This window comes from Carassius auratus, unplaced genomic scaffold, assembly GCF_003368295.1.
Source record: "Carassius auratus strain Wakin unplaced genomic scaffold, ASM336829v1 scaf_tig00003441, whole genome shotgun sequence".
Lineage (NCBI taxonomy): Eukaryota > Metazoa > Chordata > Actinopteri > Cypriniformes > Cyprinidae > Carassius > Carassius auratus.
Genome location: NW_020523522.1, coordinates 6382 through 29776, shown reverse-complemented (window position 1 = coordinate 29776; position 23395 = coordinate 6382). Strand labels below are relative to the sequence as shown.

The 23395-nt window shown below is 37.4% G+C and overlaps 1 protein-coding gene across 1 annotated transcript; it reads left to right on the top strand.

Annotated features, from left to right (window-relative positions):
* The first annotated feature begins 129 nt into the window (after positions 1-129).
* On the top strand, positions 130-15504 carry LOC113070201 (leucine-rich repeats and immunoglobulin-like domains protein 2). Its single transcript, XM_026243419.1, has 18 exons — positions 130-703; positions 1370-1444; positions 1538-1672; positions 3311-3451; positions 3643-3786; positions 4220-4363; positions 4496-4639; positions 5447-5527; positions 5615-5686; positions 6388-6456; positions 6562-6725; positions 6897-7208; positions 8714-8995; positions 9086-9529; positions 10776-10928; positions 11042-11182; positions 11326-11601; positions 12415-15504. Exons 1-18 carry the CDS (start codon positions 522-524, stop codon positions 12600-12602), a joined length of 3147 nt encoding a protein of 1048 aa, XP_026099204.1. The 5' UTR covers positions 130-521; the 3' UTR covers positions 12603-15504.
* The last annotated feature ends 7891 nt before the right edge of the window (positions 15505-23395 follow it).

Below are 23395 nucleotides of genomic sequence, written 5' to 3'. Positions count from 1 at the left end.
AGCAAACCTGGAGAAACAGTGAAAAAAAAGTCAAGTTTGACGGATTAGTCGACTGGCCAATGACGCGAGGCCTCCAGTAGCACGTGACAGAGGGGTGGATCACGTGTCAACGGAAGAAGGTGCTTTGTTTTTCCTTGGGAAAAAAGTCGAGGAACAATGTTTGGAAAGACGATTTTCAGTTATACTTTATTTTTCTCTCAAATGCATACAGACAATCTTATATAGGATATGAAATCTTTCGGAATATCCGAACCATATTTCCGCGTCTTGAAGCTTGTTTGACGCTCCGTTTGGGAATTCTTGAAGCTGCAGAGATTGCAAGGCGGAAGAAGGGAATTTCGAAGAGGCGAGCTGAGAGGGCCAAGAGATGGCTCCCGATTGATTTCATCAGAGCTTTGCAATGTTTTTAAACTTAACTCGGATTTATATGAAATCATATATTTGTTCCAAAACACCGATTCGTCTCTGTGTCTCGTTAATGTCATAATTCGGACTGATTATTTGCGATCAAAAAACTCAAAATGGCGGAGGGCTGGCCCATCCCCCAGGTCTTGCTCCTGCTCGTAGTGAGTGTCGCGGGCCTGGACACTTGCCCTTCTCCCTGTACGTGTTCTGGTGGTCCAGGTGCAGCTCAATTGCTGGATTGCAATAGGAAAAGACTGAGTGCTGCAGCTCTGGAAGCTCCAGTCTGGATCACCCATGCGTGAGTACTAGAGGAGATGTTGTTTACATGCCCCAGCGATTTGCAGGGGCTGCACATGTGCGCAATACTAATTAACTGACAGCTGATTAGTTTACATTTGTTTGTTTGGTGCAATTTTAGTGATATGTAGTTATATTGGTTATCAAATCATGCGTTATGGCATTATAAGTGTCACGTGATCCTTTGTCGAAATACCAATGCAACTCTGTTTTTCCTTATAAATAGCCTGATTGTTATGGTTACATTTTAATAATAATACAATTTTGAGAGTATAGTTTTAGTAACAAAACTGCAAAAAAGCATCTTACACTGATTAAATATTAAGACGTTGAGAGATAATGACAACTGATATTTACATACGTTTTATGCAAGTAGTCTACTAAAGTCTATAAAAGCCTTGTGTTTCAAATATGCTACGATATCATTTTTTATATCAGTATCATTTATTTAATGTAGCTTGGTTTTAGTTTAGATGAGCTATTCCTAGTTTATTATACAGCTCCAATTCTTTTTTTTGTTATTAAATCTGTATTTAAATGTATGAATGATGTGAAAAGTATTTTACCAGATCTGAAGGTACACATCATAGACTTAAATAATGGTGTATACATTTGCCACTTTTTCCCCTTTTTTCAGGTTTTAATATTTTGTTCTCTGTGAATTTAGGTCTATGAATCAGAATGAACTTCCAGCAGTGCCTTTTCTTGGAGATGCCTCATCCAACATCACAGTGCTGTCACTGTAAGTTTCCCTCTATATTAATTTTTTCCATTAATGTTAGGTGTATATGACCATGTATGTTGATTTAGTACTATATCTGCTATTTAATTTCAGTGTTCATAACCGAATCTCTGAAGTCGTGGCAGAGCAGCTGTTGCCATATTCATCTCTAGAAAGTCTGGACTTGAGCTCTAATTCTGTATCTGAGCTTAAGGCCGGCTCGTTCCCTCCCATGCAACTGAAATACCTGTAAGTTTTTGTACTCCGGCTTGTCAGAGTTTTGCACTTTCATACTAAGACTGTGTTCAAATTCTAAGCAGAGCTTTCTGAAGAAGTTCTCTTTTTCCTTTGAGTTATCAGTTTGAGACAACACAAGTATCAGGTGTTGCTTTGATCTTTGTTGTGACATTGAATAAGGCCATCCTTAAAAATATTCTTGTTTGCCGTAACGCGACTGACCCTGTCAATTTAGGACCGACTCAAATGTTAATTTTTTTTGCTCTTAGTCCGACCCACTTGCCGGTTGTACATTTGCGTTAAGACCAACCATTTTTTAAATTATATTTATTAATTATATTTTAGTAAGTTTTGTAAATATGTAAATTGACTAGGCCTACATACAAACAAAGGCTACGTTCGTTCTTTAAAAAATACCTGTGAGGTCATCTATGTTTACACGGATGTCACACTAACGCCTGTGCGTTCGCTTCGTCTCATACTCTCATTCACTGTCAGTCAACGGTTCGTGCTTGGTTATGATGGCTGCGGCTGCAGTAAACAAAATGTTCGCGGTCACTGTTCAAAGTCATATGGGTTTAGTGCACCATAATACATCTAAAAAATACATTCATTTAAACAGATCGACACCGCTTTGACTTGGCACGCAGTTCTGGAAAAACTGTGCCCAGATCTTTTCCCATCGCTTCTCCCGTCTAGTCTAAAACTTCGAAAATGTATTGCACGAATCAATTGGACCAACCAACACAAGTTTCTAAAACGAAAATTGGAAATTGATTTTAATGGCCTTCTCTTAGAGCGTGTCCAGTTTTCTTTTTTTTTCACTTTTTTTTTTTTTGGGAAAATGCGTTACACAGCAACTGCAGCTTTTTTTTGGTTGTTGACATTTCTAATCGTAAACACAGCCATGTTGAAACCTGCAGTAAATGTTTTGCATTATGGCAGTCCACTCTGCTTATTGTTTTTCGAGAATGTTACACTCCTGTTTGTCATTGTGCACGAAACTTCACACCAATAAATCATCAGAAATATTGGTATTAACAATATATTGAATCTTTAATTTCATCCGTGGATTTACCTAAATTTGGTGTTATTTGCTGTATAAAATGCATCTAGACAAGCAAAATCGATTTTACAATAGATTCAATGAACACTTATCTCTCGAATCAAACAGGATTTTTTTCACAAGAAAGCAAAGTAAATGGTCTCTCATTTGTAGGTTGCATTGACACCTAGCGGTGGATGCAAGTAAAACAGTATAACAGTACCAAACTTTTTTCTTCTCGTCTGAAATTCATGCAATAAACATGTGTTTGACAAAGATTTCAATTTGTTTGTAGTCTATATAGCCTGCATCAAATTGAGGTTTGCAATGATGCGCCTGAAGGCACGGGTTGAAGACCCAGTCAGTGACATCACAATATGCTAATTTGTTTAAATTCATACCTACGTAATCACCAAAATTTTACTTTTTTTTTTTTTTTACAACGAAACTTGAAAAAAAAAAACATAGACCGACCTACCGGCCCTTTTTACTGTGACTGCAAATCAAAATATTTTTAAGGATGGCCTAATGGAGATTTTCTTGGTGTTTCCAATTACTTTTGGCTTTCATGGATATTTGTATGTTTCCTCTCACCATCACAACAGCAACCTGAGCAAAAACAAGATAAGTTCCTTGGAGCCCGGTTGTTTCGGAAACATCAGCTCCCTTCTGGTGTTGAAGATAAACCAGAACAGACTCTCTGTGCTGCCTGATAAAGTCTTCACCCTCTCTCAGCTCCAAGTCTTGTGCGTATTCATGGCTAATGAAAAGGATGTTATTGCATTGCTAAATTAGATTGTGTCTGACAGGATAACTGCTCGCTAAATGCACCTGATATTATCATTTGGGGAGTTAATTTCCCTTGTTGTCTTGACTTTCCGATTGTTTGATTTTCTCATTGTAATGTGCACCTCTTTATGACTTTGTCACTTTTCAGAGAGTTGAGGCGCAACAGGATTCGTGTCGTGGAAGGTCTAATTTTCAAAGAAATGAAGGCTCTTAAATCGTTGAAGATGCAGCGCAACGGCATCACAAAGCTGATGGATGGAGCTCTGTTTGGTTTGGAAAGCATGGAGGAGCTGTGAGTCAATGCTTTCAGGGTTTCCCTAGATCATTTAACATGTTTAAAAATACCCTTTTAAAATATATGTAGTTAAAAATGCTGTTTATAAAAAAAAAAGAATATATATATTTTTACTATAATTTACTACCTGCATTTAACAGTGTGGCAATTATGTACATTTTAAATATGTGTCAAATTTTGCCAGAAAGGCTGGAAATATATTTATTATTAATATTATTATATTTTTTTTTTGGTTTGACTGTATCACCCAGCTTAAAATTTGATTTGCCCTTTGTAGCATTTATTTATTTATTTTTTATTTGAAACCATAATCTGAACTTGGAGGTTTGATTCTTTTCTGTTTATGTAATGTAGCTAATTTCAAATTGAAGTTTCTGTTGCACATGAATCAAAGTGATTTCTGAGTGATGTGTGTTCTGTCCTCTGCCAGAGAGTTGGAGTATAATAATCTGACCGAGCTGAATAAGGGCTGGCTGTACGGCCTGCACATGCTCCGGATTCTCCGGGTAAATCAGAACAATATCGGACTCATTCGAGCTGATGCCTGGGAGTTCTGCCACCGCCTGGAAGAGCTGTGAGTGACTTCAGCCTTGACCTTAAAATTTGATCCTATGATGAAATTAGCATGCACATATCTTGTTTTTTTTATCCTTGAGGTGTTGGCTGGCTCTCAGGTAATGCATGTGTGTGTGTGTTTTATCTCCAGGGATTTGTCTTTCAATCACTTGAGTCGTCTGGAGGATTGGGTGTTTTCTGGCCTCAGTCTCCTGCAGAGTCTCAATTTGGGTGACAATCAGATCACACACCTGGGAGAAGGAGTGTTCAGCAGTCTGGCTAACGTCCGTACATTGTAAGATAACCCACATTGCTCTTCAGTCTCTCATTTTAAACAGATAGTTTTTGGTAGAACATAATAGAAAGCCTTAGGTTTATGTATAAAATGCATTAAAGATGATATTTTTTTCAGAACAGTAATTCTGATTTTTAACTGCCTCTTCCAATATTTTCACTCATCTCACTACACGATTTTTTATTTTTAGCAACCTATAAGTGAAAAAATACAAAAACATACTTTATATATCACAATAAAATTCTAAATCTCACATATTTTTAAGTTGCAGTTATAGCTGGAAGCATTACAGTTGTAATCTAAATAATAGTTTGAACAGTTTTGCTGGTAAATGATGGTTACTGATTACATAACTGTTTTTTTCTGTAATTAATTTTCTAATTTTGAATGATGTTGATGGAAATTGAAGTAGCATTGTGCTCTATCTCTATCAAATAACAGATAAACCATATTCCTGTAGTTAAAGCCTTGTATGAATCCTTCTAGTTTAGTGTTTGCATTTCAGCTTGCCCTACAGAGAAAGAGCACATTCAAACATGCCCACCTCTCATAACCTCCGCCATGTCCCTTTGGCACAGTTGTAAAAGGGATGTCAGCCTTTTAGAGCCAACAGTGCATGAAAACAGTCTCACAATACTCCCACATACCAGCCTGTCCTTACAAAGCCTTCCCTTTAAACATTAAAGAAGTACAGTCACCTAAATAATACAGCTCTGATTATTTTAGATTGAAAACAGGAAGCATGTTCTACACCGCAGCGGTTTGAAAAGATTCTGATGGGTCTCTCTTGATGTTTGTTCGTTCCAGGGACATCCGTAATAATGAGATCTCCCTCGCCATCGAGGACTTGGTTGGCATGTTTGTGGGTTTGAAGAGGCTGAACTCGCTGTGAGTTTGTCGGTGGATACGAGCAGTTTAATCTGACTCCGAGATGTGAAGTGTGGCTTGACATAAGCGTATGTGTGTGTTTTCCAGAGTTTTACAGAATAATAAAATCAGGAGCATCACTAAGAGAGCGTTTGAGGGTCTGATGGAGCTGGAGCATTTGTGAGTCTCTTTTATCAGTCCTTGGGATTTCAGATTTTTCAACATTTCAACAATATTACTGGATGAAGCAATATAGAAATCACTTTTTTTATTTATATATTTCTTTGGAAGAATGCCCTTGAGTACAAAACAAGCTGGTTGAGAGAGTTTATAATATGGAATGAAATCATACTTTCTGAATTATAAAATTACACTTATAAGTCACGTCACAAAATTTGAAGTTGTGATGAAATGGAAGCAGACTTCTTTTCCATATCGTTCTGGATGAGTTCTTAACAATATTATCTATACTATTCATTTAGAAAACGGGTGAATTTTAATTTTAATGCCGACTTTAAATTTACACCTTTTTTTTTTTTTGAAGTCACAGTTATAAGAAATACATTTGCAGTTGCAAGATGAGAAAACACCTTTTCAGGCTTCCATAGTTCCATGCAAAAATCTTACATGGTGAAATGAGCATCAAAACACTTTCAAGTCTTTTTTTACTTTGACCCTTTAAAACATTTAAGGTTTATAGATCATAGATTTATAAGGTTATGCTATTATATTGTACATATTTGTCTAAGTGTAAATATAAAGTGAACACAATATTAAATTATAAATCGAATTCCAATGTAATCCAATTAATTTCATTATTCAGCACAACACAGAGAGCTCCTGTTTTGTATCGAAATAATCGTTCTGTATTTGTTCTCCAGGGACCTGAGTAAGAATGGCATAATTTCTATTCATCCTGACGCTTTCACTCATTTAAAACTTAAAGCACTGTAAGTAATCTTTTACTTTCTACAGACCGTATGTATTTCATATCTATGCATAATATATTAATATATATTTTGTTTAATTTTCGGCTGTATTGTGCTCTTCCTCAGTGATCTGAACACCAGCAGTCTTCTGTGTGACTGTCAGCTGCAGTGGTTGGGCCAGTGGTTGATTGACAGTCAGTTCCAGCAATCCTGCACCGCCGTCTGTGCTCATCCCGCCTTCCTGGCAGGATCAAGTGTGCTCGCTATTAAACCAGAGGAGTTTGTCTGCAGTGAGTGACCTGACCGTAACCTTCATGCCTTTTCACAGCCCTGTAACAAAATTGTCCATGGCGACCTTTTCTCTTTTGTTTCTTGTGCCATATAAAAAGCAATTTTAGGAAAAGTCTAAAAATATGAACTCTTTCTTGCATTAAGATCTCTTAATTGTCTCTCACTCGCAGATGACTTCCCTAAACCCCAGATCAGCGCTCATCCAAAGACCGCCGTGGCCTTACGCGGGACCAACATCACTCTGAACTGCTCTGCGTTCAGCAGCAGCGACTCTCCCATGAGCACCGCCTGGCGCAAAGACGGAGAGGTGCTGTATGAAGCCCAGGTGCAGAACTACGCTCGGTACCAGGATCACCGCCTCCTCTACACCACCGTCCTCCACCTGCTCAATGTTAATTTCACAGACGAGGGCCAGTACCAGTGTGTGGTCTCCAACCGTTTTGGGTCCAACTACTCTACTCTGGCCAAGCTCACTGTTAATGGTTAGTGCCTCATCAAAATTGATTCTTACATGTTGTAAAGCCTTTAGCCTTATTTTTTCTTCAGTTAAATTGATGTCAAATTGATGATCTTTTGATTTATTTTTAGGTCTAGTTAGGGATGGGCATTCGATTAAATTTTCTTAGTCGATCGTCGGGAGAATTAACGATCGACTATCGATTAATCATTAAAATTTTTATAATATAATTAATTAATACATTTTTATAGTAAAAAAATGCAATGAATACAAAAATACAGTGTGTTTTTCCTCGGTGAGACCTTTATTACAAGATCAACTTGTGGCAGACAGTTAAACTACGTTCAGGCAAACCGAACATATATGCGCGTGCATGCAGTGCATACAACTTCTCCACGAGTCTACGGATTTTTGTTGAGAAATACCATATAAGCATGTTGACATGATCTGGTGTCAGACGCGACCGCAACCTGGTGACCGTCAGTCCAGCCGCTGAAAACACCGCTCTGAGGGAGCTGATGTTGCCGGGATGCACAGGTACATCATTTGAGTCATGGCCGTGTTATACTTATACACGGCATCGCAATGTTTGCAGTTAACTAGTTCGCTTTTTAAATCAAAATGGTCCCACGCCGCACTTCACCGTGACATCTTAATGATTATTCTTTTGAAATCAAAACGTAAGATCACAGATAACCGAGTAGGGTGTCAAATATTGCACCCTGGTGGTAAAATATTTAATTGCTGCCACACTACGCAACGCAACCTGCATTAGATTAAAAAAAGTGCTTTAGATTAATCGATAACAAATTAACATGATCGAAGAAATTCTTAACGATCAATTATCGATTGTCGATTTATCATGCCCATCCCTAGGTCTAGTCACAGAATTCAAAGTGTTTACTGGTGTCTGATTATTCATTTAAAGTGTCAATTGTGTGATTATCTGCAGGACTTTTATTTTGGCGTATTACTAGTGCGCTATGATCCCTTTAATGCTTTGATAAGCAGTTTGGCATTTGTTTTTTCCCTCTCCTTATTTACCCTCATTTCTTACCAGAGTTCTGACAGTTTAATTTTCCACATCTGTTGAACAAACAGATCTGTTCAACAGCCCTCTGGGATGCCGACCTTAGCAATGTAATTATTCTGTTTATATCAGTTCAGGAAACTGATGGAAGAGCGGATTTGTAACCTAATAACAGAAACACGATTCACAAAGCAAACACTTTAAATGCAAATGCTGCTGTTTAGGGTTTGATTGACCGTTGGGATGCTTGTTTTTATATTGGCTATTTAAACAGAAAATGAATTCTGTTGTCATTTTATTAAATTATTATAATCTTACTGTAGTATAACATTTACATTGTTTGCTTTTAAGCATTCACATTTCCTTACTTAAAATTATTTTTTTTGGTGACACTTTTGTTATTGTAGTCGAGTTTTACAAGTGTCCTCTAGATATTTCTGGACTTTCTGGAATTACTTGAGGAAATCAGTGAAAATAACTGGTGTTATGGCTTTTCCCAGAGCTCCCAACCTTCCTGAAGACGCCCATGGACCTGAGCATCCGCACCGGTACGGTCGCTAGATTGGAGTGCGCTGCGGAGGGACACCCGACACCGCAGATCGCCTGGCAGAAAGACGGCGGTATCAATTTCCCTGCGGCCCGTGAAAGAAGGATGCATGTCATGCCAGATGATGACACTTTTTTCATTGCTAATGTGAAGACCGAGGATATGGGCGTCTATAGCTGTACCGCCAAAAACGAGGCGGGCAGCCTGTCAGCTAATGCCACTCTTACTGTGCTAGGTATAGTTATTATTTTTTTTAAATAAAAGTCAAAAAAATTCTTTTGAATTATTTACATTAAATAATGAAACATCTCTGGTATTTTGACAGAAACCCCGTCCTTCCAGCGCCCTCTAGAGGACCGTAATGTTGCCCGAGGTGAGACTGCTGTCCTCCAGTGCATAGCTCGTGGTAGCCCCACCCCCCGCCTCAACTGGACCAAAGACGATGCCCCGTTGGTGTTGACGGAGCGTCACTTCTTTGCTGCAGCCAATCAGCTCCTCATAATCGTAGATGCCAGCCCTGCTGATGCAGGGAAATACACGTGCATCATGTCCAACACGCTCGGCACAGAGCGCGGTCATATCTACGTCAGCGTCTCACCCTCGGCCAACTGTGACCCGGTGACCAGCATATACAGTCAGGACGGGTGGACAACAGTTGGCATTGTTGTGATGGTGGTCGTCTGCTGCGTCGTCGGCACCTCGCTTGTGTGGGTCATCGTCATTTATCACATGAGGAGGAAGAGTGAAGACTACAGCATAACAAATACAGGTCAGTGCACAACTTTACATGTATCAGTTAAATCATTCAAATGAAATGTATAGATATATTATACTATATAAAATTATGATTATATAATGTCTAGTTAATAGGCAAAATGAATAATTAATAGACTATAATGTTTAGTAGTAGCGCTATTGTGATTATGAAACTATATATATACTTTTTTTCTCTCAAAATTCCCTTTTTTGAATACAATGTGATTGAGTTATTAAAATGAATGCAACAGTATTTAACATTACTTTTCATAAACAGTATAACAATCTAGTTTTTTATCTAATTTTAACATAATAGAAGAAATTGTGTATGTTTACTACTTTTTTCTAATTTTGAGTTTAATAAGAACTGAAGAGTAGAATAATAAAAATACTGTCTTTATAAAATAAAATATAATTTATTTTACATTTATTATATTCTTCTGTTAAAAGATTATGTAAACGTTTGCTAGGTATAAAATAGGCTAGTAAATATTGTAATATTTAAAATATTCCCCTTTTTGGTCCACTTTAATTAAAATAAATTTTAAGTGGTCTTTTAAACCCAGTGCTTCAATATAATATTATAGTAAAAAGAAGTATTATTATCCATAATAATAATTGTAAAAAAAAAAATGTCCTTTACAATACGTGATTGGATTATTAATCACATTTAGGATATTATGCTTTTGAAGCTAAATGAATGCAACCATATTTAACATTACTTTTCATAAACATTTTAACATAATATAAGAAATTGTGTATGTTTACTACTTTTTTATAATTTGGTGTTTGATAAAAATTGAAGATTAGAATAATGAAAATACTATCTTTATATATTATAATTTATTTTAAATGTATTATATTTTTCAAATAAAATATTATGTAAATAAATATTTCATAGGTAAAAAAAGTAAATATTGTAATATTTAAAATATTCTCCTTTTTGGTCCACTTTATAATAAATGTTAAGTGGTCTTTTAACCCAGTGCTTTAATATAATGTTATAGTAAAAAAAAAAAAGGATTATTATCCATAATAACCATATTTTTCTTACAAAATGTAATTTTTTGGATCCCGGTGATTGGTTATTTCAAATAATCACAGTCAGGATATTACGTAATAAATGCAACTACCCTACCTACTACTTAAAATAGCCATTATAACAATTTGAGCATGGACCAAAAATGGAAGAATTAGAAATGTATTCAGGCAAATTACATGAATTTTAATATTTAAATCTCTCTGTTGTTGTATTCTAGATGAAATGAACCTTCCAGCGGACATTCCCAGTTACCTCTCATCTCAGGGAACACTATCCGAGCCTCAGGAGGGCTACAGTAACTCAGAGAATGGAAGCCACCAGCAGCTAATGCCGTCTCATGCTAATGGTTACGTCCACAAAGGCACTGATGGTAATGTCATCCTGTGTTCCTCTAGCGAGAAAGTTGATTTCTTTAGAAAGGCTGGTGTAGTTTCTACATATGATGGAGGTATAATACTATAGTGTTGTGATGTGTTTCAACAGGAGTATGTTACGGTGATGTGAGCAGCGATGTTGATCCAGATGCTAATGGAATGCTGGGTAGTCGTGTGGGCTCTTTCTTTGCTGGACGTAGCAGCTTCCACCGGAGTGAACCCCGAGAGGGACAGGCAAATATCCCTAATGGTAATTGATCCCAAAAATTCATATAATTTGATTTGTTTAAAAATGAACATACTGTCGTTTACGCTCCCTCATGTGATTGCAAAGGGGGCTGTTTTTCTCACCAATTAATCAGCTAATGGGTTGATTTTTGTTTGTGTTTTTAGGTGGACCAGTCCCTCTGGTCATCTGTTCAGACTGCTACGACAACGCTAACATCTACTCGCGCACGCGTGAGTACTGTCCATACGCCTACCTGACAGAGGACGACGCACTTGTGTCTCAGATCCCTCGGGACGGACACCAGAGCGGCCATCAAGAGCGGGATCAGCACACCGAGCACGCAGACGCAGCACTGGAGAGTTTTAGAAGTCAGCAGAACGCCTCTGTGTTCCTCACCAACCACGAGCCACGGCTGCCAGCGTCACAACACTATAGCACTGGTGAGATGAACACCAAACATACATACATCAACAACACATTGTTATTATCCTTTTTACCATTGCTTTGTTACTAAACTGAGTGATCTGCACACCTAGGCAACGTGTTAAATGCTTTATTCCAAAAAGTGTCATTTGCACATGAGGCAATTCCAGAATGCAGTGTGACAAGCTAAATAAAAAAATGACATTGAAAATGGCAGAAAGTCTGAATAAAATTTGTATATTTAAATAGAATTAATATTTAAATGTGTTTAAATTTGCATAATATTGTATACTTCATAAATACAAATATGAATTATATATAATGTATTTAGATTTTAAATTGACATTTTAAGAACGTACATTTTTGATATATTTTTTATAGCTATATACACATTTTAAAGCAACTTAAAAAAAAAAAGTAGTTAAAAAAAAAAAGATCATACCTTAACAAGAAGAATAATATTGTATGTTACTAATTATGATAAGTTCTCTATACAGTATTTATGAAAACACCAACCCGATCTTCACAAATGATTAGAAAAGTTGCGGGTAAATGGCCAAAGGAAAAAAATTAAAAGTTACAAGAAATTAATTGACCAGAAAATATGTGAACCCTGTAGAATCTGTTGTGAGTGTATTTAAACATCATAATGAACACCAGTTGTGTGGCATGCATTGGGTGACCATTAACATGTTTGCTATCCATGAAGAGCAGTACATTTTTGCTATCTTTGCTACCTTTGTAGACTGTAAACAGAGTCTGCTCAGCAGGGTTTGGAAATGATATAATGCACATACTTATTTTCACAACCTCTATTTTTCTTGTATCAGATGTCCCAGGCAGTTCATTTTGGGATAGCGAAGAAACCCACTCTTCCATCCTCGCCCAGGGCTCAGTGACTGTACACAAGCCCCCAATAGGTCTGTCTGCTGGGGACGGCCATGAGGAGAGGAGGGGGGCAATGGAGGAAGGCTCATACAGGACTAACCCACAGGAAATCACCTCAGCACCCACATAAACCCAGATAGCCCGTCTTCCCCCAGTCATCTTGTCCCCGAACATCACCACCTTGTCCTTCAGTTGCCTCCCAGTGCCCTCAGCCCACTACCTCCTTTGAGAAACCTCATTCTCTGCCAAATGAAATGCCTCTCTCTTCATGTTTACACCGCCTCTACTGTCCTTCTCCGCCATGTTCGGTTGTAATCCACTGGGATGTGCATGTTTTGCCGGAAAGTTTTTCAGACCGGAGACAGAATCCCTGCTTTCACCATTCCTGAGCTAACTAGTCTGGTTAGAGCCTTGAATGCACCATTTCCAAGACTGCAGCATGTGACATACAAATAATGCTATGTTTGGTTCTCCCGCCTACCTAAGGGTGTTGAACCTTTTTGCATATGCCAAAACTTGACCCAGACTCCCGTTTAACTTGCTTTTGCTCTGTACAGGACCTTTACGATTATTGACTGTGAAGATTGGACTGTCCAAATAGGGCAGTGATGTTCTCTGTGTGACGTCAGAGGGCCAATTACCTGTATTGCATTTCTCATTCCTGTTAGCAAACGGTACAGACTTATGACCAATAATGTGTTAACAGAGTTGATGGCTCCGTTGTTTCCTCTGTTATTGTACGTCGGAGTTACTGTCCTATCATTAAGAATTTTTTTTTTCGTGTAGTGCTTCTCACAAAGCTAAAACATATTTCTCAGTTTCTCTCTCTGTTTTTTAAGGCACTATAACAGAGAGTAAGGAAAACCTTATATGTTGCACCTTTGATGATCTTCCCAAAACAGCCTTACACGAATCGTAATATGTTAACTTTTCTTCATTTACTCTCCATATTAAGCTTTCATATTTTTATTTTGTGTATTTTGTGAAAATGTCCATTTTTAATTGGTTTCCCTCATTTACATTCTTGCGAGTGCATATCTGGTTGAATTGCAGTCTGTGATTGATCGGCTTGACTGAGCACCATTGGTGTGCATTTGGGGCGGGGCTACATTCTGTCTGACCAATAGAAGCATTTGAGAGAATTTCTTACAATTCCAGTTGGTGCCCTACTAGTGTAGAAATCACGCAATTCACCTTTAAAATGTGTATATGCTACATTTGAAATCTGTTGTTACTGCTGGATCAAACTGGTTTCCTCTAGCTATTGGCTTTTTTTTTTTTTTTTTTTTTTTTTTTTTTTTTTTTATGAAACTCAGATCATCTCCTTAATTTGAGGTGTAAGAACCATTTTGACAGTTAGGCATAGCCATGCCTAGTCATTTTTATTGTTTTGGTCTTAGAAGGACAGCTGGATTTTATATATCTTGCCTGTAAACTATGTCTTAAGAGGCTGTGTCCAAAACCAAAGGAAGCTGCCTTACAGTCCTGCTGCCCACCCATGCAACACACACCTTTTAAGGAAACCCATTTTAAATGGATTTTCAAAACACTGGAACGTGACGTCACGTCTGATGATCTTAAAATAAATCCAGAGATAAGCAAGCTCATATTTAATGACCACAATTCTCATTCATCAGTAATAATTAGGCAAAAATACATTAATAAATTAATTTACTGCTTTTAGTAGCTCAGTCAATCCAAGAATATTTTTTCTCATGCCAAACCACATGCACAGGATTGCCGGTTAACACAGGCAGCAAAATTTGTAAAAAGCAACCATATTAAGCATCTTGACCATTTGACTTGATGCTTAATGCCTTTCTACCTCCAGATCAGCATTTTTCAGGTTTCGGACACAGCCACTAATAAAGTTGCTGTTACATTTACATTTATGTGGTGGAATTCCATGGACAGTTTTCACATTGGATTTAAGTTTGTTAAACTTTATCAATATAAAGTTGTGGTCACATTTACCATTCCTCTGCCAAACTTTGCTGGTGAAATTAAGAGTTTCACGTGAGGGTGAAAAAGTTCCCCATGCAGATTTCGCTAATTTTAAAGTTGGTTGCATGAATTTGCCACATTGACCAACAGCCATGCTTTATACAACACTATGCTATTGAACCCTGTTTTTATGACTGCACCTTAAGTCTGCTTAGTTTAGAAGTGACCTTTGAGTAATTGACCTTCTTTGCCCACAAACATTCAGACTCACTTCAGTGCTTGGTGATCCATACCATGTGCATGGATCCCAGATTAAATCTGGACCATTTATTTTGTTCAGAAAGCACCACAACATAGCAGTAGACTGACATTTTGCACTTTTTGAGTATACAAATGCTGGATTTTGTGTTGCAGCAGGTATCTGTGGTCACTGTCTTCCCCTGTCTTTTAATGGAAATGCTTTATTTTCAACCAATTTCCAACTGTGATAAATACTCCTTGATTTGCATATTGATTTGTTGCATTTTGCACAATCTCTTGCCTTGCTCTTAGCTGTACAATTACACCAATCAGAGACCTTTATTTCAAATGATTTGTCTGACTCCTCGCTGTTTCAGTTTCCCTTGTTGAAAGGAAAGGAGCGTGTGTCGTCAGCGGCTTCCAGCTATGTTTAAAACATCGAGGTTTTTTCGAATTACTGTTAATGCTTACTTGGTCTCTCTCGGTTGAGCTTGCAGGAGATTAGTGCAAAGCAGTTTAAAAGTAATGTAAGTGAATAGCGAGTTTATTTTACCCTGAATTATACAGGACTTTGTTGGCAAATTTAGAAATGAACAAGTGTGATTTCACTTAAAGATTTACACCAAAGAAAAATCCACATGGATCAAACATTCCTGCCTCCTGCAAACCAAAGTTTTGCTTAAATGCTTTGACAATATTTAAATGCTGCTTTTTTAAATTTTTCGTTATTTGTGTATTTTTTTTTGTGTATGCTGTACCTGTACATTCTGTAAAGCATGTATAAAGAACATTGTTTCAGAAAACTGACATTTAGCTCACATTTAAACAATAAAATGAATTCAGATGCATCATGAGTGAAGATGTATCCATGTTATTCAAAACTGTTGTTCATGGAAAAAGCTAAGGTAAGGAACACTTTTGCAATTGCTCATATTTAGGGTCTTGTTCTAACCCTTTATAATATTTGATATGCAAATGTCATCTGCATCAGCAATCATCAACATGATAAAAACTTTGATCAAACCCACAATAAAACTGTTGCATGGCTTTTGCCATTCATGTTCTGGATTTGATATTCTATATCATACTACATTATATCATCCATAAAAGACTGATGTATCAAATATGATAGTAACATGCATACTTTCTCATAGATGTAAAATAAAAATAAAAATAGATTTCTAAAGTTTCAATAAACTTCTATTTCTGGACTATTGTTTTATATACAGGGTTAATATCAAATATGAAGAGGTTGATCTGCTATCGTTTTGTTTCATAAAAGAACAAGTCTTTTTCATTCTGACACAAAGGTGAGTAAATTCCAACGTTTTTCATTTTGAGGAGCTATCCTTCAGTGTTATTGCTTTGTGGGAGAAAGTGGTGTTATTATAAGTGCACTATGTCAGCATTATGCCACAGCTCACTTACAGTGTTATTGAATTATGCTAATATAATAAAATTGCAGAACTTTTCTGGAAGTTTTCGCTGAGCTGCAAAGGACGCAGACCCATTTGAATCCCTCTAAATACTTCAACCGACAATTTTCATTGCCGTCCTCCAAGAGATGTTCTGAGAGAGAAATTATAGTTGTGAGATCAAAGTACATATCTCCGCCTGCTGCTAACCCTCTTTACTCAGCTTTATCAATAATTCATTCAAACACTAGACTCACTTTGGATTATTACACTAGTGGAACAGGGATGTTGCTGTGTCCTCTGCACGCACCGTCATGCAACGCTCGAGAGAATTCACTGGCTATTGAGTTTAGCTCCAACCAGCTCCAAATCACACCTACTGGGAAGTTTCTAGAAATCCCTGAAGACCTTCATTAGCCGAATCAGGTGTGTTTGATTAGGGGTTGGAGCAAAAATGTGCAGAGCTCTTGTCCTCCGGGAACTGTGTTTGAGACCAATGGTTTAGACCATAACTGAGACTTAAATAAGTTTGGAACAACCAGTAGATATCTAATAAGCTAGTTTATTTGTGTTCAGAGCCATGTACTTTCCAGATTTAATATAGAAGGAAACAGGCCTTACTGTTGGTTTTGGTTTTCACAGAAGAAAGTCACATGGATTTAAACATGAGGATGAGCGAATGAAAGAATTTACATTTTTGGTTGAACTGTCCTTTTAAGACCCAAATAATGTGTAAACCTGAGAACAGGTATTAATTTGTCTTGTGTAATACACATCATCTTTTCAAGCAAGAGCTATATGTTATTGGAGCATTGCTAGATATATGTGGGCTGGTGTGTAAATAAATTAGTGGTAACTAACACACTGAAATTAGTTTCAGGTCTGGTCTTGTTCTTCAGTATAATTAACCTTGTCTACACACTTCCTGCAGCTTTTCCTGTGTCTGATCTTTATACTGTGTTCTGAAGTGCACAGCAGTGGTTAGGAATTAAATTGAATCCTTTACAAACTGAAGAAGGCACTGTTTTGATTTGCCTTGACTTGTCTGTAATTAATAAGGGAGCTGAGCGCATGAATAGTGTGTGGTGTTTGTCTTAAGCAATGGCAGATTGAATGATGAGACTCAAGTAATGCTGCAGATACAAATACTCACCATAAGGTGGGAGCTTTGAGTCCTACGTGACACTACAGGATGGTGCTATTAAGATAATTGGCCCTATAATTTGATTACAAGATGAAATATTCACTGATTACTTGTGATATCCTGACCTAGACATGAAGCTACAGATTCAATTACATCATCAGATTAATAGGACAGAAAGAATAAAAGGGCATGATCTGATGTTACATTTATTATTTATCATATTTGGTAGCCTAATGGGAGCTTATTCTTAAATGTTTTTAATGCTTTACATTAGGGATGCACGATAATATCGGCACAATATCGGTATCGGCCGATAAAAGCTTAAAATGACCATTATCGGTATCGGCCGATATGAATATTTCTGCCGATGAGCCAAACCGATATTCTCCAAGTGAAATAATTGACCTGTTTTTCAGATGTGAATGTCTGTCTACATTTGTAAAATAATACATTTATGGTAGAATCAGTACAGAAGAGATACATGGATTTCTCTTCAGTAAAATTAAAGTTTAAATATATCAGTATATATTTGTATATATATCGATATCGGTATCGGCATCGGCCAAAATTATTTTGAAAATATCGGCATATCGAATATCGGCCAAAATCCAATATCGTGCATCCCTACTTTACATTTTACATTTCGCAGATGATTTTATCCAAAATGGCTTTTGTCGTATTTAAGGTATACATGTTATCAATTTACCTGGGAATCGAACCCATGACCTTGGCGTTGCAAGCAATTGTCTTTTGTACTGCTTTTTTTTTAAATAATGTATTTATTCTAATTGTTTTCTTTCATGAATGCAATCAGACTTAAGTTTGTCTACAGCATGGTTTTGAAAGTCAAAGCATGGTTTTTTTTCCCTCGTTTGTGAGCAGGAAATACAAAGGCATCCAAAATTGTGTTGCTTGGTGACATGCAAAGATTGATAGTTTGACTTATTTGCATTGGTGAAAGGGAATTAATAGCAATTTTTAAAAAAATCTTAAATGTAAGTTACTTGATTACTTGATTATTCTTGCACATTACTGAAGAAACGTGTTTGCATTAAGCTATTAATTGCGTTTAACATTTTGGTACATTCAATGCTGACATTTAGTGATTGTTCCACAGGTAAGGGGCATTTAAGCCACAACATAAAGAAAAAACCATCATTTTGGGTCAAATCACTGTGTAACACAGTCTCTCCTGGCATTTTTATAAAACTGATTGAATAGAAATATGACAAAATGCATTTTTTATTAGTAATAATTACAAGTTACATAGTCCATTAGCCTAACTGTTGTTTAAGGCTGCCAAGCAAGGTGGAAACTGTTACAGATGTGCGTATTTGCTTATTTTACAGAGAATTAGAACGCCACTCATCCAATCAGAATTTAGAATCAGAACTGTCGCTTTCATAATTGGTTCATTTGTATCTTCATTTACTAAATCAGTTAAGCTCAGTTTATATAAACCTCCACCTGAGAGCCGTCCAGTCACAGGCCGCTGTTCGCTGTGAGCGCGCGCGCATTACATACACTCGCTTCATTTGACAAATACAAGAGCAACAGTAGCCTCCCTCCGTGACTGGAGATGTGAGAGAGCAGCCGCCGCGCATGACAACATCGCAGCGTCCATCTGAGGCGATACACATATGTTCGACCGATTGATTTCTCTGTCAAAGGCTTATAATATGTGTAAAGCTGACGGTTCAGCCACCAGCCAGGAAGGAAGACGTGATAGACGCATCTACTCACTGACTGGGCATCGCGTTTCGAAGACGAACGTGAGCTTCGGCCGTTTGGACAACAACCGAATATATCCGAGACAGCCGCTGTCGTAGCTCTTTAAACCTGTGGGACACTGTCTTGCTGCCAATTCCGTTTATAGACACATTTTTATTGCGCTGTGCTGACAGACGCGTTTCTCAGTGTGTCAGTTTAGTGCGCTTGATGCTTTGCATGCAAACCCTTTCGTGAACTTATCAGATAAACACAGTTTTACCTCGTTCTTGTATCGGATTTTGTTTACTTTTTTGCATTATGTAGCTCCAGGCGTTTTACGAAGGTAATCTAAATGTTGTCTTGAACTAATAATGGTAGATGAGGCTTATGGAGATATCATCACGGGCTGGATGGCGTTCCACATCCCCGCGCTGTCGTCCCCAAACCGGGTAAAGTGAACGGCAAGGCTTTAAAACCTTCTCACGTCAAACTGCACTGACACTTAAAGGCTAAACGATGTCTAAAACGCTGAAGAGGAAGAAACACTGGTCCACTAAAGTGCAGGAGTGCGCTGTGTCGTGGGGAAGCGTTGGGGAGTTCGGTGATGTTGTGGAGATCCTCGGAGGCGCAGAGCTCGGGGAGTTTCCTTTCCTCGGTCAGATGAACTTGGACGTGCTCGTGTGTCACGTCGGGAGACTACCGTACTACGGGGATGTGTTATTGGAAGTGAACGGGACACCTGTCAGCGGGCTGACGAACCGAGACACACACGCGGTGATCCGCCACTTTCGGGAGCCGATTCGAATTAAGACCGTAAAACCAGGTAAACTGAGAGAACTTTGTTTTTGTTGGCGCTTAAAGTGAATGCTACCAAACAGTACTGTTGCTAGGAAAGTTGTGGGTCTGGCTCACAGGGCACCTGTATCTTCAAGGCTTGCATTTAAAGGGACAGGTCATCCCTGAATAAATGGTTTTCACATGTAGCTCAGACGCATAATTATTTACAGTCATACGATTTTTATTGCTTTCGTGAAACAAAGTTTATCACTTGGGTTGTTTAGCGCTTTATTTTTATGTATGCACTGTGTCCACGTCGCTCCTTTCCATACAACGAGAGTGGATGGGGACTGGGGCTAATATAGTGCTGCAGCAGTGACGTCCAAACCCGGGGGACCAATTCACCAAGGGTTGCCTCCAGGTTATCCTGTGGGTTTATATAATGAGGTTTTCAACTCAAATTCTTTTCAGTGTGTATGTGTATTTTACACTGTAGTGCAAAAAGTCCAATAGTCAGTTCATATTTACCACAGACCTTGTTTCATGAATTGAAAAAACCCCATTATAAAAGACTAATAGGAAAATCTTGAGGGCACCCATGGCAAATTAGACTTCTAATTACAATAAGGCTCCATTTGTTGAAATTAGTTACCATACAACGATGGAAAAATGCTTCTAAACCTAACTGCAATATTTACTAATATAATGTTAAAGATCAAAAGTTAATATGATTTAATTAGTGCGGTGCTAACTTGAACATTTAATGAATGAACCAGCATTAATTTTTAAACATTAAGTAATAAATTGGATTAATGAATAATAATTAACAAATGCATCACCCATAGTTAATGTTGGTTAAAACATTTCCATTAGTTGGTGCCTATTGCACACTCTTAAAAATAAGGGGTTTTCAAAGTGATACCATAGAAGAACTTGGGGTTCCTCAAAGAACATTTCATTGAACAGTACTTTAGATAATTTTTTTTCTCTAAGTGTGAAGAACATCTAAAAATCTAAAGACTCCTTTTCCACTATATATATTTATATATAAAATTGTACAGTGGAAAGGTTTAATGGATTTTATGGGTTTTCATGGAACCAGATGCCAATAAGGATCTTTATGTTAAAAGATTTGAATGTTTCATGAAAAATTCTGTCTTTACTCATCCTCTGTTAATTCAAAGCTGTGTGACTTTGTTCTACTGTGCAAACTGAATAAAGGTAATTGCCTAGGTGTTTTTTTTTTTTTTTTTTGGTCCACACAATGAAAGTCAAAAGGCTTCAGTATCGTTTACATTCCAGGGTTCTTCGAAATCTACTTCTTTTTTTCACAGAAGAATGTAAGTCTTACAGGTTTGGAATGGCATGATGGTGAGTTAATGATGACATAATTTGGGTGAACTAACATAGAGAAAAATAACATGAATATTGAATCTGAATATTGAAAAATTCTTCCATTTCATTTTTGGAGCTCAACAGCTCCAGCATGAACCGCCTGAACATGCACTGAAACATCTCATTTGTGCTGTACAGAAGAAAAAGATACTCCTGGTTTGGCTCCTCAGGTTTGAACTATCCCTTGGAGACTTACTGTGTAACTTCTACTAGAACACTGAGGGAGCATGGACAAGTACTTTGCCGAACAGCCTTCAGAAGATTCTTTGTACTCTCCCTCATAGTGGTTGCACCAAGTGCCCTGACTCTGACTTGTGCTGTGCTTAAAGTGCCTTTATGTCAGGGGCGCAGTGTTTGCCTTAGGGCTGGTGGGTAGTAAACACTCCACACACATCTTATAAAAGCATGAGCATCATTTCTAAGGACACTCGCCGTTGGAGTGTGTATTGATCATAGCAGGTGGATCACCTTTACTTAGGACAGGCCTGAGTACCTTACTGGTGAATAAGGGCATGATGAAAATGAGGAGGAGGACGTTGTTACCATGGACACCGAATATCTTAGCATTATTGATGGGTCGAATGAGTGTATTCTTAGCAGGAGGAGGGGAAAGGCACAATATGTCAGAGTTGTTATGGAGATAGGAGGATGTTATTAGCATGTAGATGTGAGAGTTGTTGCCATGGAGAGAAGGAGAGGGTACAGAAGGATAACATTAACTGGATGGTTGATTGTTGAATAAATGGGGAGTATCTGAGATCGTGTGAGCATGCAAATCAGCGGCAGCTGAGGCCCTGGCCTTTAGGACGCATATAAGTGTGTGGTTTCAGTGAGTGTATGTGAGGGTTTTATAGAGAGAGACTAATTTGGGGATATTTCTGACCAGTTCAATGGCTCATAAGAGTTGTTAGACTGATTCAAATTGCTAACTCCCATTTTCAATAATTATTTGTGAGTTTCAGAACTGATTCAGATGTCTAAGGAGTTAATTAGATCGTAAGAGTCATTTGTTTGTGAATCAGAGTTGTGAGATTCAGATGGATGACTTATAAGTTTGAAACTGAATTGGGAGTATTTTGACCAATTTATTGACGCGTTAGTGTAATTTGTATGTTAATCAAACTATTCTGGTCAGTAAGCACATTGTTAAACAGATTCTCCTCAGTAAGGTGTGAGTTTAACCCATTCATTAGCTCCTAAGTGTTAATTGTTTGATGTTATTAAGATGAGTTAATGAGGGTTGGTTTAAGCCAGTAACTCGTGCATTTGTGATGCACTGTGACTATTTTTGACCAATTCATCATTTCATTAGAGTTTGATTCAAACTGATAAATACAAGAATAATTTGGGAGTTTTGGAACTGATTCATATTTTTTGCCAGTACATTAGATCATAAATAATATTTAGTTAATTTGTGAGTTTTCTTACAGATTCATTAGCTTGTAAGTGTTATTTGTTTCACACTGTTGAGACCTGAAAGTTAGGCCATAAACTCATGAGTTTGAGAAGGATTTGAAAGTATTTCTGACCAATTCATTGTAACTCACATCACATCATTTCAATAAGTGAGTGATGTTAGACAAATTTAAGCTAATTCACAAATTTTGAGTAGTCATTTGTTCAAAAAAGCAAACTATTAATAGTTAGTGAATAAGTTAAGTTGATTCAAACCAATCACAAAAACTAATTGGGTGTTACATTCAGTTTGTCAGCTCATAGGAGTAATCTGTTTGTTAGTAAGATTGTTGGTGAACAATACATCACTATTATTAATTTTATATATATTATATATATATATATATATATATATATATATATATATATATATATATATAATTTGTTTTTTTTTAGATCAGTGGTTCTTACCGCCCCCCCGCCCCCTCCTAAACTGCTTTTGAGATAAAACTGGTGTTTAGCTCTGCTTTTGTCTAGCTCTTTTTTTTTCAGCAGCTCCGATAGAATTAGGTTTGAAATTAGGGACTAAAATTAGGGGGAAAAAATTCTGTTCTGTATCCTCTGTGGTGGTTTTTGAGCACTGTTGTATGTAGGCTGCTGCGTGTAGGTGCATGCGTGTCTCCCATGTCCAGGCCTCATATAGAATTCAAAGTGTGTGAATAATAGATGAAGTGAGTGAAATGCCTGTACACACTGAGGATCAGCTGATAACAGGAAATGATGCCACAGGCACAAACACAGCAGAACTCTGTCCACCAGATGCTTCATCTGCACCTCATCTACCTTTTGCTTTCCTGTGGTCTAGTGAGGGTGTCTATTCTTGTGTCATTGAAGAATTGCTAT

What these genes read in the sequence shown, in the direction of transcription:
- LOC113070201 (XM_026243419.1), top strand. Translation starts at nt 522, where the DNA reads ATGGCGGAGGGCTGGCCCATCCCCCAGGTCTTGCTCCTGCTCGTAGTG. An exon ending in CTCTCTCAGCTCCAAGTCTT is followed by an intron (nt 3,452 to 3,642) that starts GTGCGTATTCAT and finishes GTCACTTTTCAG; the next exon opens with AGAGTTGAGGCGCAACAGGA. An exon ending in ACAGGCAAATATCCCTAATG is followed by an intron (nt 11,183 to 11,325) that starts GTAATTGATCCC and finishes TTGTGTTTTTAG; the next exon opens with GTGGACCAGTCCCTCTGGTC.